The sequence below is a fragment of the Neopsephotus bourkii genome, unplaced genomic scaffold (genome assembly GCF_033783945.1).
Source record: "Neopsephotus bourkii isolate Nb327-2 ecotype Australia unplaced genomic scaffold, CSIRO-AGI_Nbou_v1 NB_673, whole genome shotgun sequence".
NCBI lineage: Eukaryota > Metazoa > Chordata > Aves > Psittaciformes > Psittacidae > Neopsephotus > Neopsephotus bourkii.
The window spans coordinates 2,101,066-2,116,040 of NW_026901172.1; the positions used below are offsets into that span (position 1 = coordinate 2,101,066).

At 41.5% G+C, this 14,975-nt stretch overlaps 1 protein-coding gene across 1 annotated transcript in view; it reads left to right on the plus strand.

Annotated features, from left to right (window-relative positions):
• PATJ (PATJ crumbs cell polarity complex component) overlaps positions 1 to 14,975 on the plus strand; it is a 149,448-nt gene that overhangs the window by 90,173 nt on the left and 44,300 nt on the right. Inside the window, exon 28 of the mRNA XM_061353426.1 lies at positions 4,338 to 4,429. Coding sequence (XP_061209410.1) covers positions 4,338 to 4,429 — 92 coding nt within the window. The remainder of the gene's footprint in view (positions 1 to 4,337; positions 4,430 to 14,975) is intronic.

Below are 14,975 nucleotides of genomic sequence, written 5' to 3' on the forward strand. Positions count from 1 at the left end.
TCAGTTGGAGGATGTGGGAAGCTGCCAGACTGCCTCAGCTCCTTCTTTGTAAAATCTCTTGTCATTGAATTTGAAATATCAGCTCACTTTTAGCTTCTGCAAACTATTGTAGACTTCTGGGGCCCTAAGCCTGGCTTGTTTTCAAAGTCAGTCCAGCCTATTCATTGAGTGAAATATGCAGGTCACGTAAAAAGTTGTATGTAATCGTTCTATTTAAAATATATCTTCTGTGATGTATTTTAGAGGGATATGTAGCTGGAGAAAACAGCTTTTTGACAGAGAAGATCCTTTCACCCTATTTTAATACATGGAGAAAAATTACTTGGGTCAGAATTTGATCCCTGTGCAAAAGAATGCGTTTTTTTACAAGACACAAGTTCTCCTTTTTCCATTCTTTTTCCAGGCAAAGAAACCATCTGTGGTGCTCCTGCCTTGCACTCTTGCTGTTTTAGTGCAGGTGTCTGCACTGCTTCGTATCTTATTAGTTTGGGCTTAGTCCTGGGGCTGATTGTGCCCAGCATGGCCCGCAGCGTGTTCACGTGGAGCTGTACCAGTGCTGTTAAGCCCTGCTGCTCGTGAACTCTGCATGGGTCTGTCCTGTTGGTAGGTTTTATTCACACTGAATAATCCACCCTGTTATTATTATTATTATCATCTCTTCATAAGAGACTCAACTGTGTTCTATTAATAAGCCAAAGCTGTTCAGAGCCCTGTTATGCTAAATTACTGATGTTGGGATTTTCTGCCATCTTCCTGTCCCTGCTTATCTTATTACTGAAAATGGGGCAAGAGGTGGGAGGAAACTGCTACTTTGGATGTTTTGCTCTAGGAGACCACAGCACTTCTTCATAGTCAAGAATCTCTGCACAGATTTGCCTGTTGTCCATTCTGGACTGTTGCATGTTTTTTGGTTTTCTTTATGCTCTTTTTGTCATAGCTGAAAGGCAGAGACAGACTTTGTCTTATATGTGTTTGTACTGCTCTTTTATTTTAGGATTCATAGATAAATGTAAGTTTGCTATAATAACACAATACATCGATATTTTGCCCAAGTAAATGTAGCTAAATTCAGAATGCCACTTCTGGTTTGCAGTCACAGTTTATTTCTTGTGGGATTATTGTTTTTCTTGTATCAAGACAGTTACTTTGAATTAGGCAAGTGGTACTATCCCTCAAAAGGGGACAGTAACTTGAAGGTTAGAAAGACAGTGAGGTTTTCACATGAGAAGAGTCATCTTGAGTTATTAACTAGAGTGGTGAGTATTTTATTCCTATTTAAACACAATGGTCATGGATTCTGTCCTTCTCAGAGTCATTTACTGAAGGTAACATGGAAGGATAGCGTCCTTTAGATCTTTTCATAGGAAGATACAAAGAATTTTTGCATGTACTTTGTTTGTGGGTTACCGGTTAAGGTTAGTGTTGCTTGGTGGTTTTCAAAGCTGCAAATAAGGTAAAGCTGTAATTGGAAGCTGGTTATGCAAGAAGGCACAGGCAATCCATGTTTTTCTGTCATTCCAGCTCTCTCTCCACACTCTCTAGTTGGGGAGCTGCAGAGGAGCATAGAGGAGGAGGCTTTCTGTCTTTATGGAGTTTATGATCTGTTGATCGCTTTAGATGCTACACATATTTGAACATGTGCAGGGCAAGGGATTTGTTGAGGAAAACAGAAATCACATCCTAATAAATTGTATTTCTCCAGTGTTATCCTCATGCTTTATTATCTGGGGGCTTGGTGTATTTTATGGGGTTTCAGTCTGTATAATTTGACTGATCAATAAGGTTTTGAAATGTTTTCCATTGGCTGTATCTCAAAATGCTGCAATTCCTGTGGTTGGGAGGAGCCTAATGCATTGGTACAAAGAAATAATTCGTATAGAAAGCTATGCCAGTTCATATCATTTAACTTGATTTTCCTAAAACTCAGATGATACCAATTTTACGGATTCCCATTACTGCCACATGGTAAAAGCAATGTGCTTTTTTTTTCCCAATATCTATACCTGATGTTTCTCTTCTGCAGAGTAAAGTTTGAGAAGCAAATGATCCTTTACATTTTTTTTCTCTGAAGAGTTCAGATTTCAGTGAGTTTGTACTTTATCTGTTACTTCAGTGGATGAAACTGTAAACCAAAACTTCTGTAGGTGAAGGCAAAAGTCCATTTGGGATACATGATTAAATCTGCCATAAAGCAGCGTAGGGTTATATTAAAGATTGAATTTAAGTGTGCTGACCTGACCTCATACCTGTAGTATGTTTTTGTCTGTCTCTGTTCTCTGCTGTCTTTCCAAGAACTTGTGTAAAGAGACATTTAAAGAAGAGTTGAGGTTGATTTAAATCAGTTGCTTTCTTTTGCTTAGTCAAAGCTTTGCTTTTCTTTTCTAATCTCTAAAGAAAGAAGCAAAGCACAGATTTATAGGTCTGGCCTCCCAGAGTACTATTTGCTCAATCTGACGTGTTACTTTATTTAATTTGAAAGACTTTAAATGGCGTTGCTTATGAAATCCTAGATGTTCTCTTTTTTGTTTTATTTAAGTAGGCTTTTGTGCTTTGCTCATCTCTGTGGTATCTGAAACTAACAGAACGTTCATTTACTTTGCAGAAGAAAGTGACCTTTTTTTAAGAAGAAAAATTAATACTGTCTGCAGTAACTGCATGGGACAGTCCAAAACCTTGTGGAGATATATTACTTTGATTATCCTTTCATTTTGGTGTAATTAAATAATTATAACTTACAGACCCAGCTCACAGCTAATTAAATTTTGGACTATTTGATATATCTAGTGAATAGGATTAATTTAGCCAGAGTAAAGACTAAATTTTCATCTAAGACGTCTGCTCTTTAGAAAAATAGATGGTAATTTAACTAAATCCAAACAATTCGTAAAGCACATGGTATTCCCAGGGAATCATTTATTTTTGAGCTCAGACAAATTAAGTCACCAAACTCACAGAAAGCTGCAAGTCAGCTTGAAGCCAGAATGCAGCTGAGCATTCATTTTTGGCAGTGGATTTTTACATTTACCTTTTGATTACCAAAACATGGCTTCAGATGTTGCTTCTCATCCAATCTTTACAACCATGGCAGTTGCAGACAGCACCATATTAAACCCTTATGAATGTTGGGGATGATGCTCTTTCCTCAGTGCTACTCATTTCATGCCAGCTTAGACTCTCAGAGACCTTTCTTGCTTCTGTCTTTGTACAGTGAGCAATTTGGTAGGTAAATGGTTTGCACTTCAGTTTTGATGAGTAATCAAGTGTTAGAGGTTTTATTCTTCTCCTTGCACTGTCCTTATTGAGCTCGTGAACTTGAATGATGTTTTGACCTATTGAAAATAAGGTGGGAGTATTGTGAAGTTGCCAATATGACCAAATAGCCTGTATGACACAAAGCTTGGCCAGTTCTTTCTTGTTTAAATGAAGTCTTCTAAGAACAGAAAGCTAAAATTCAACAGAAACATTTTCAGGAACAAAAAGTCCTTCTGTAATCACCAGTAAATTGTTCCAGGACTCCATTATCATTATTATTTTAAAGCGTTCTGGTGTATCAAATGTGAATGTAAATATGTTGTAAATTATGAGTGGGAGGAAAAAATTGCAGTATTGAATCATAGGAGCATGGAATCGTTTAGGTTGGTAAATACCTTTAAGATTATGGAGTCCAACTGTTAACCCAGCACTGCCAAGTCCACCACTAAACCATGTCCCTAAGTGCCATATCTACATGTCTTCAATATCTCCAGAGATGGTGACTCCAGCACTGCCCTGGGCAGCCTGTTCCAATGCTTGACAACCCTTTCAGAGAAGATATCTTTCTTAATATCCAGTCTAAGCCTCCCCTGAGGCCGTTTCCTCTTGCAGTATCACTTGTTACTTGGAAGAAGGTGGTGTGTGCATCCTTTCCAAAAGAGCAACAAGAAAGCTGATGAAAAATGTTTTGATTGTTGCTGCTGAGTTTACACCCCATCCTCCTCTCATAGGTGGCTGAGGGAATGGATAACAGGCTTGGGCAGTCCAAGGCCAAGCTGAGCAGAGCCCATCTCCTCCTATGTGCTTATCATATGTCTTTCTATAGCACAGCTGTGCCTGAAAGAGGCTCTTAGTGCCTCAGCTCGGGTGTTTCTGTCTCTGCAACACTGCATGGATATCTGTCAGTGCAACATCAGTATTACTGTCTGGAATCAACTCAAAAGTATGTGATTCCTGTTTTGTGAATTGCATTTTCTTTGAGTCTTGCCTCTTTATCCCACAGTAAATTTGGAACTCCTGCTGGTATAAATTCAACCAATGCATAATTCTCCACTTACATGAAAATCTTCCTTTTCTTGTAACAGATAAACAATCAGATACTGTATGGAAGAAGTCATCAGAATGCTTCTGCAATCATTAAGACTGCCCCATCAAAGGTCAAGCTAGTTTTCATACGGTAAGAACAGTTCTCATCAAAACATTTGTTTGCACTTTAGCCTATTACATTACACATCTACATATTTAGACTGTTTCGAAGTTTCTGAACTTGCTCACTTCAAAAAGTGAAATAAACCTTTTTCTTGAGTATTCTTCTCAGGACAGTTGAAGAGTTCCTCTTAAAAAATGTAGAAAAAAAAAATCTAATGTAATTACATGCCTGTTTTAGGGGTGTCTGATGAAGACTTGAGCTGTCCCTCTTGGGCTTTAGATGACCCTGATGAGAGCATTTTCTCCCACAACTTACTAACATGCTTTAGGTTGGGTCTTCCAGCACAAAGATGGGCTGGGCAGCTTTCTTCACCCAGGCTGCCAGAAGGGAGTAAAAATGGTGCAGGCTTAGGGCTGGAGAGGGAGCTGCTGTGCGAGGACTAGGCGAGAGCAGATGCAGTACATGGTGCACAAGTTGTGAAGGATAGCTTTGTATGATCATCAAAAGAGGACTTTAAAAGTGATTTAGGGCTTACTTAAAGAATCACAGACTGGTTTGGGTTGGAAGGGACCTTAAAGATCGTTCCAACCCCCTGCCATGAGCAGGGACACCTTCCACTGGAGCAGCTTGCTCCAAGCCCCTGTGTCCAACCTGCCCTTGAACACTGCCAGGGATGGGGCAGCCACAGCTTCTCTGGGCACCCTGTGCCAGCGCCTCAGCACTCTCACAGGGAAGAGCTTCTGCCTAAGAGCTCAGCTCAGTCTCCCCTCGGGCAGGTTAAAGCCATTCCCCCTTCTCCTGTCACTCCATGTCCTTGTAAATGTCCCTCTCTTATTTGTACAGAGGGGGGGAACCTGACTTTAACAGGGAGCACTGGGATGGCTTCTCTAGGTGGGAATATGCAAAAACAACCTTTCATCTGCATAATAATTGCATACAGGCATCTTTTCTTTTTCTCCAAGCATGAAAATATTTCCTCTTTGAATGTGAATTAAGGACACCTCCACACATTCACTCTCTAGTTCAGGAAGTGTTACTCTTTTGACCCTGGGTGGGAGGTCTGGGAAGAAGCTGCCTCTTTCCCAGGAATTTCATAAATGCATATACACCAGCTTTTGTTGACTTTTGATGGCACTTATCCCCATGCCACTTATAATGTGATCTTCCCACCAAGATACACATCATACTTGATACTGTTTTATATTCTTCGTTCATCCACAGCAAACCTGTGAACAACATAATAATCTGTGGGTGAATGCATATAAATGTGTACATTTACTCACACAGCTCTGTCTGGTACAGCATACACAGAAATGATGGAAGAGCAGCATTAGCACAGTGAAGAATGAGTTGCTGTACTTGGCAGTGCAGAGGATCTGGAGGAGATTAATGATCTCGCCTGCAGCTCCCGTGCTACTTTCCCCAGCTATTGAAAATTAAACGTCATGTGCAGCAACTCACTCACCATTACTTAATTGCATGTGGAAAATGTGTCTGGTTGGAAGCTCCAAAGACAGAGCCACAGCTTAGGAAACCAGAAGCCAGCGATAGGTTTAGTGCTGTCAGGAAGCACAGGCAGCATGAGCTTCCTGGAGCCTGCCCTGCTGCACTGAGCATCACAGCTGGCTGCTGAGCTGCAACAAAGGGTTATGTGTTAGCTCATCACCCATGGATTAGAAATCCTTGGTGTGTAGTATGTATCCGGTTTATGACATAAAGCCTATGTAAGTTCTTAGACGTAGTTCTCCTTTTCAGGTTGTCTTTTCAGTGGATTTCAAGGCAAAAAGTTGCCTTAATGATTGTAATCAAGAAATATTGGAAATGCAGTTGGATAATCCTTGTTTCTGTCTCCAGAGTTCAAAAATGTTTCCAATTTTACATGCTCCTGCTGAGGTTGTAAACATATCTTCCCACTTCCCGAGAGCACTCATCTTGTCATTGCTTTTCCTTGCATTAGAGCACATTGACAATTGATGGGTCTGTTCACTTGACCTGAGAAGCCGTTTGAACAGCGATGAAAAGGAATTCTCCCAGTGAGAGAATGTCTTTAGTAACTAGAGCACTGGCTCTAATGCAGGGACAAAACTAATGTCACCTTTTTTTGATGTATGGTCACCTTCTCATAATAAGAGGAGTGTTTCAAAATTTCAGGAAAGCCAAAGGTTTCTTTTAAAGGTGAATTTTAAGGAGAAACCAGAATAATTTCTCATACAAACTATATTCCATGAGCCCATTCTGTCTTGGTACTTCTCATTCCTACAGCTTAGGCCACAAAATCAGGGAATGTCATTGACTGAAAACACAAACCAAAAGACTCTGCTGGTCCCAGATGTCTTGTCCATGGTGCAGTTTGACAGAAAGAGCTTTTTCTTTTATATCAACTTATTTTATAAGTATACTATAAAATGGGGGAATTCAAATGCGACTACCTAATGCATTAGGGGGCCAGCTGTAGTAAATAAAAGCAGCAACAGGCATTTTGAATCTCCATCCATCTCATACATGCATGTGCAGAAGCTTTTCCAGCTGAGAGCAAAGTGCTGAGTGTAGCAGACTGAGCTCTCCTGGTAGGTTTGCTGCTTGGCTGATTTCAGATATATTCCTCTGGGCTCTAATGATGTGGAAAGAGCAGGATACCATTACATTTGTCATGCCTTGAAAATGAGGAGGAGCCAGTTGCCACAGAAATACTACTCTCCTCCTTCTGTTACTCATGCAGCTTCTTTTAAAGGGAGAAGGTGCATAGCATAACATAGGCAAAACACATCTTCAAGCACACAGTAAGAAGAGGCCACAGTTCACTGTAGCAAAATAACATGTACTGCAGGAGTTCGGAAAGAAATGGATTTGGTCTTCATGTGCATGAAGGCATTAAAATTTTAATATTGCAGAAAATTTGAATTGTTTAATATTCTAAGTTTGAACCCATTATTGCTTGTCCTGTCAGGGACTGTAGTGACAAGACAAGGGATAATGGGTTCAAGCTTAAGCAGGGGAGCTTTAGGTTAGATATAAGGAAGTTCTTCCATGTGAGGGTGGTAAGGTTCTGGCACAGGGTGTCCAGAGAAGCTGTGGCTGCCCCATCCCTGGCAGTGCTCAAGGCCAGGTTGGCCACAGGGGCTTGGAGCAAGCTGCTCTAGTGGAAGGTGTCCCTGCCTGTGGCAGGGGTTGGAACTGGATGAGCTTTTAGGTCCCTTCCAACCCAGACCAGTCTAGGATTCTGTGATTCTGATTTCACCAGTGAAAGGCCTGAGTGGGTTGTAGTTTTCCAGAAACACGTCATTCTGCAGCCTAAAAAGTTCTTGCGTGCCTGACTGAGCTGACCTAAGACATTAAAGCAAAACTGGTGGGACTCTTCTGCCCTCTTTGATATCCTGAGGCCTATTTTCCTCAGATGCTAAGGATGCTCAGCGATAAGCATGCTGCTTTTCACTTTGAAGCAGGAAACAGCATCAAGGTTTTCCTATTTCTGGTGTTTCGGTTCATGTGCAGGGCAGGGGGATGTTTCCATAAACTCTTTTAATCAGTTACAAAAGAAGCCCAGAAATTCCTGGGCACAGAGAAGCCTTTCAGTGAGAACTGTAATAACTATCATTAAAGAACTTGGATTTTGTTCTAGGAGAAAATAAAGACCAAAAGGTGTCCTCAGTCTTTTTGCCTTTTTACTGAAATCCTCACGTGCCGCCTGTGCTATAAAAATCTGTTCACACTTTTTTTTATACCCAGGTAGTGTTACAATCACATTCCCACCCTTTCCTGCAATTTTTGCTGATGAGACATAGTGCAGTAAGTGTTGTGAGAATCACAGACGTCCCCTTATATTTGAAGGCTTCTCACTCTGGTTTATGAGCATCTTTTCCTCAATTAAGTCGATGATGATTGTTTAGAACAGTTGATTTTGGCCAGATTCCAAACTGTAGGTCTTACCACTGCACCATTTCCCAGTGCTCTCATTAATTACATGAGCTTGTAATAGCACCTAAAAGATTTGCAGTTAGAGTGTCACTTTTTTTTTCCTCTTAGATTCAGTGCATCTTGTGCTTTGTAGCCTTGTACAGTAACAGATTTGAAGGTGTTTAACTGCTCACCCGCTTCATCAAACAAACCAACCAGTTGCCCAGGCACGGCAAGACTTCCCTGAGATGAAAGGTTCAGTCCTGAGATGAAATGGCTCTGTCCAAATGCTTCCTTTGATTAGTGTCCAGACACATTTTATCTGACCTCAGAGTCTTTCAGCTGCTGCGGGTTGTCTTTCTGATTTCTGAGTATCACAAATAAATAACAACTAGACTGCAGCTTTTCAAGGTGTATAAGAGAGTCTTGGTATGGAAGCTCCAATGGAAGTGGCAGTAAGACATGTAAAGGTCTTAGCTGCCTTTTGAAATTCTTGGTTTGACTCTCCAACAACAGGAATTAGCCAGATAGTAATATAAGGAAGGAACTTGCTTCTTGTCAGAGTCTCTTTGCCCTAGTTCTCAAAATAGAATGGGGTTTGTATCCATTGTTGGCTTTGTTCATGCATTATAAGTCCTCCCCTTTAAGATGCATACTGAAACAATATAATTAGATTTTACATCTGTAGTAGGAAATCCAGCTTCTATCAGAATGTTCTTTTACAGTGAGAATTTTATGATTCAGCAAATTCAATGGTTTTTTCCATGCTCAATTAACTGCCTTTAATCTGATTTTGGTGCTTCACTGTTGGTATAATAAGCAGATCAAACATAGTTTGAATGCTTGAATCAAAGTGAACACCACTGATTTCAAACCATCCTCCCATTGTGTTCAGTTCTGTGATTCATTCTTTGGTGTACCTTTATTCCTGAAGAGAAAATTGTCTTGTGCTGTGATGAAACATGAGAAATGCTTTCAGAGTAAAGTACTGTAGGATTTTGCTTATTTAAATACCATCTGTTAGCTGTCCCGAGTCGTCCTCCCACACTCCAGTCATTCATTCTGTTATCATTGCTTTCTGGTGATGGGAATTGTAGCTTCTCAGTGAAGCCCACAAATCTCTGTCACCTAACCCCTCCTTCTATTCCTAGGTGTAATTGGAAAGACTAATCTCTTCTTATTTATGGTGACATGCAAAAGAGAGAGATCCTTATATTCTGAGGAGTAGTAAAGTGAATGCAGTGGCTGGGAAGGCCAGTTCTGGGTGCTGTGACTTTGTCAGTGAGTCTTTGCTCTTCTTTTAGAGCCTCTATAAGTAACATTGTGTGCTGTATGCCAAAATCTCAAACACTGCCATGCTTTAGAAATTATCTTTGTTTTAAGTTTGTTCTAACTTACATAATTGGTCATATTTTTAATAGCATAAACTCCATTTTTACTTGCTTTGATTGCTTAGGTTCTTTCATGTGGGAAAGCTTTAAAAATAAGCTCCTGCCAGACCCTGTGTGTGCAAGTTTGAACTTTTCCTGTTTTCCTCAGAGCTGTTTCCTCCTTGCTGTCATACACATGTGGGAACAAGCACACTGTTGAGGAAGTTAAGTAATTTGGACTCTTTCAAACCTTTGATGACCTAAGCTGCAGTTTATATGAACATTAGTCGTTAATTTGAAATATCTGAATGCATTTGGCTCTCGCATAGTTAGAAGTGGTGGAGGGAAAATGGAGAACAAGACTGTTCTTGCTTTTAGTAGGAGAGGGTTTTCCAGAAGATACACAATACAAAGGTCTTGCCTTGATGCAGCTGAAGGAAAAATCCAGTGAGCCTTTTCAATATGCAACTTGCCTGCAGCTCCTCTTTCCAAAGGAACTTCAAGAGAGAAAAGAAAGATGAGAAAATGCAAGATACTGACCTAATTTTTCTTTTTTTATTTTTGTAACAAGTAAGATGTGGACAATGTAATTTTTCAGTAATCTGCAGGATTTTATGCCCTAGTGTCACAACCAGTGGGAGTCCTAAGATTTACTGGAAAAACACTCCTCCACTTGGTCTGTTCCAACTAAGATGTCATGCAACTGCATACAAGGAATTGGGTTTTTCTCTGATTCTTAATGTACTCTGTATTCCCCAAAAGTATGCACAATCCCTTACAAGGCTGTTGCCAAATGATCTTTTAGGGTTGATGAACTGTGAGGTTGCAGATAGTGTGGAAGGAGGGTCATCTCTCATAGTCCGGACATCTAGAGATCATCTGGACTTCTGTGATTAGTGAACAGTTGTCAGGAAACTCCAAAGAGCAAATCAGTTCATCCTGTCCTAAACGGGTCATTTAGGTGCTGGGATGAGCTGCCCTTCTGACTGGATCTGGTTTGGGATTTGTCTTGATTTTGCACTGATCATAGAAGAAGTTTGGACACAATCTTAGAATCATAGAATCATAGAATAGTTAGGGTTGGAAAGGACCTTAAGATCATCCAGTTCCAACCCCCCTGCCATGGGCAGGGACACCTCACACTAAACCATATCACCCAAGGGCTCGTCCAACCTGGCCTTGAATACTGCCAGGGATAGAGCATTCACAACCTCCCTGGCAACCCATTCCAGTGCCTCACCACCCTAACAGGAAAGAATTTCCTCCTTAGATCCAATCTAAACTTCCCCTGTTTAAGTTTGAACCTATTACCCCTTGTCCTATAACTACAGTCCCTAATGAAGTGTCCCTCCCCAGCATCCCTATATGCACCCTTCAGATACTGGAAGCTGCTCTGAGGTCTCCACGCAGCCTTCTCTTCTCCAAGCTGAACAGCCCCAACTTTCTCAGCCTGTCTTCATACAGGAGGTGCTCCAGTCCCCTGAGCATCCTCGTGGCCTCCTCTGGACTTGTTCCAACAGATCCATGTCCTTTTTATGTTGAGGACACCAGAACTGCACACAATGCTCCAAGTGAGGTCTCACGAGAGCAGAATAAAGGGGCAGGATCACCTCCTTCGACCTGCTGGTCACACTCCTTTTGATGCAGCCCAGGATACGGTTGCTTTCTGGGCTGCAAGCGCACACTGAAGCCGGCTCATGTTCATTTTCTCATCAACCAGCACCCCCAAGTCCTTCTCCGCAGGGCTGCTCTGAATCTCTTCTCTGCCCAACCTGTAGCTGTGCCTGGGATTGCTCCGACCCAGGTGTAGGACCTTGCACTTGGCATGGTTAAACTTCATGAGGTTGGCATCAGCCCACCTCACAAGCGTGTCAAGGTCCCTCTGGATGGCATTCCTTCCCTCCAGCGTATCAACCGAACCACACAGCTTGGTGTCATCGGCAAACTTGCTGAGGGCGCACTCAATCCCACTGTCCATGTCAGCGACGAAGATGTTGAACAAGACCGGTCCCAACACCGATCCCTGAGGGACACCACTCATTACTGGTCTCCAGCCGGACATTGAGCCATTGACCACAACTCTTTGTGTGCGGCCATCCAGCCAGTTCTTTATCCACCGAGTAGTCCATCCATCAAATCGATGTCTCTCCAATTTAGAGACAAGGATGTTGTGTGGGACAGTGTCAAACGCTTGACACAAATCCAGGTAGATGACATCAACTGCTCTACCCCTGTCCATCAGTTCTGTAGCCCCCTCATAGAAGGCCACCAAATTGGTCAGGCAGGATTTCCCCTTAGTGAAGCCATGCTGGCTGTCACCAAGCACCTTGTTGTTTTTCATGTGCTTTAGTATGCCTTCCAGGAGAATCTGCTCCAAGATTTTGCCAGGCACAGAGGTGAGACTGACTGTCGTAGACAAGACGCTCTGCTTTAGACAAGTAGTGAATCTCATGCAGCATGCTCAACAAGGATTTCCGTAGCACTACATGACAGTAAGCTTATACCATCACAAACCTGAGACGTGTGAGAGTAAGTAAAACAGAGAACAGAAAATGTCCTCGAAGGTAGGCAGGGAACCTGAATCAGGAATTACAAATCTGAGGTTGATGAGCAAATGGGAGAAAAAGACCTGAATGTGGCTGAGGTTGTGACTTCTCGTTACCACCTCTGGAAAGATAACTTTCTGAATGCTTCCTAGGCCATTCCAACTGTGTGTGACATTCCTCCAAAGTGCCAGAGACAGCTTTCTGATACGTGCAGCACAGCACTCTGGGGCAACCCAGCTGAACCCTCCCTGCACACAACTTTAACTTCCCTTCAGGCTTGCTTTCTGCAGCATGGAATGAATAATCCCTTTAGATTTATATTTGCATATTGCTCTCTTTAGACTTCTTTTGTGCCAAGCGCTTATGGTAGTTAATTATTAGTCAGTAATAACTGGATTTGTCTTTGCTCAAGCTGCAGATCTCCCCCTTCTTCAGAGGTGCAGGACATCAGAAATCCTCTTTGGTCAGCAAGAAAGGACAGGAAACATCCAGGTGTCCTATTTAGTCTAGAAAGGAAGTAAAATGTAGTAGCATATGGCAAGCTAGTCAAATAGATCTGAAAGGGTATGAGCTTTACTAAAGTTTAAAGAGTCTTTGCCACTTACATATTGCTCTGATATTGCTTTGTCTGACATTTGCAGTGAGGAAAGCTTCTTGTTTCTTCAGTATCGAGCTATAAGTTAGTGATGTTGGTACAAGCAATAGGCACTCTAAGCTCCACACAGATCTAATTCCTGTTTCCACTCAGAAACTCATCCTGAGAGGTTAAAAGCAGTAAAAGTATTTGTGGGAGGAGTGATGAATTCCTTTCCTGTTCAGTTTATATGTAACTGATGAAATATAAACAGCTCTCTGGTGCACGAGCTCAGCAAGGAGGTGGGCTGCCATCCCAGCGTGTTACTCAAACCACTATAAGAGCTAGAATGAGTGGTGGATGTTTATCATTTCTGCAGATAATGGAGGGGGACCGTCTGAGCCTCCCTGCTGTATAAATTGCATTGTATGTTGCTTTGACCCTGAGAGTATGAAGCTGTGTCTTGACTGTGAAGGGTTTAGACATCATAACCTCAAGCAATATTGAGCACTAGTAACTGAGAACAGCTTTCTCGGAGGTGGTTATGTAGCAACCATTGGCAAATGCATTGAATGCTCTTTTGCAGTCACTGTAATTTGAATACGATGTTCAGACTTCTAAGCTGTCTGCCCCTGCATCAAAAGAAAATGATTGCTCCTTTTAATTGTAAATAAATTCATGTTTTAGTTGAGGACACTTATGGAAGTGGAGAGCAGAAACAGCAATTTATTATTAGATCTGTCACTTTAAAATACATTCCCACTTTGATTCTGCTTTGAAGCAGTCTCCTTTGAAGCAGCATTAAAGTATTCAAATATGTACAAGTCCTAGCAGGGGGAGATTACAAGTTGTGACACTTTGTAACCTTATTTTTTATATTTCTGCATATTTTTTTCCAAGGAATTGCTGTAAGTGGGTTTTTATTGCTTGGAATAAAAATGGTCATCCATTTACAACGGGGTGAAGATGTTTGCCCACTGATTGGGGGCGGAGGAAACATTTTGGGGGTATATTTGAAGTGGAAACTAGTTTGTATAAGTAATTAGACCCTACTTTGTCATGCAGCTCATGAAGCTTCGTGTAGCAATTTTTAGAGTATTTCTTACAAAGGCTTATACATACCTTGTTATTTTCAAGTTTGCTCCTAATTGCAAGGTATGCAGTACACATTGTAAGCTACAGAAGTGGTGTTAGCTTTCATGCTGTTTGTGCTTCACGTCAACTCGTGTCAGGAAAACCTCTGGAGTCAAGTAAAAATTGCTGGGTCTCAGACACCTTTCCTTTGCTGATGTGTTTTTATAGGCTAGAAAAGCAACGTAATTAGATCAATGTCTCATGAAGATAAGAGGAGGAAAAATGCCCTTGCCTAATATGCCGTACACGGTAAAATGCACTTGGAAATTATGAAACACATGAAATTCATGGGCTTTCTGATGTGATTTTTGTCCCTGTGTATCTGCATCATGGACCCACTCTGGATCCAATCTTAAGCGTGGTTTCTGGCTCTGGCAAGGCTTTGAGCAGGGCCAAGAGGAGAAGCTTGGAGCAAGTACAGCGCTGAGCAGCACACAACCAATTCCTTTGAATTGTGTGGCTGTTGGGTTGAAGATAAGTAAATGAATTCACCAACCTTTGCTGGCAGGATTTGCTATTTCAAATGCCTGTGTCTGAATTTCCCATATGCTGCTCTGCTGAGAGGCATTGATTTACAGTGTTGTCTTTTAGTGATCAGAACATCTTAGCTTCATGTGTTTTAATTCTTCAGGGATAAAGCAGAAGTTCTTCCAGGAACTTCTGTAAAATGTTCTTCATTATGTACTAGTTTAATGTTTTATTCCACAAATTAAAGAGGAAAGGTTTCTCTGTGTGTTCCAGTAATCTGGAAGGTAGGAGGTAGGACCAGAAATCAAACCCACAAGACCCACTACGTAAGAAGTCCTGTCCTTTCATCTCAAGATCTGTATCTGCAGAGCTACACAGGTTCCTGCTCTGACATGTTTTGGCAAGCAGAGTCTATGTGATAGTACTGAATCTTTAGCAAAACGGGATTTGTGTCTTGCTCCTGGCTTCTGTGAAAGTTATTCACCCCAAAAATAAAGAGGTGCATCAACACAGTCTTGTTTTTCATGTGCCTTAAACAATATGAAGTTGTATTTTACTTGGTTCAGAGGCTAAAAACATGCAGAACT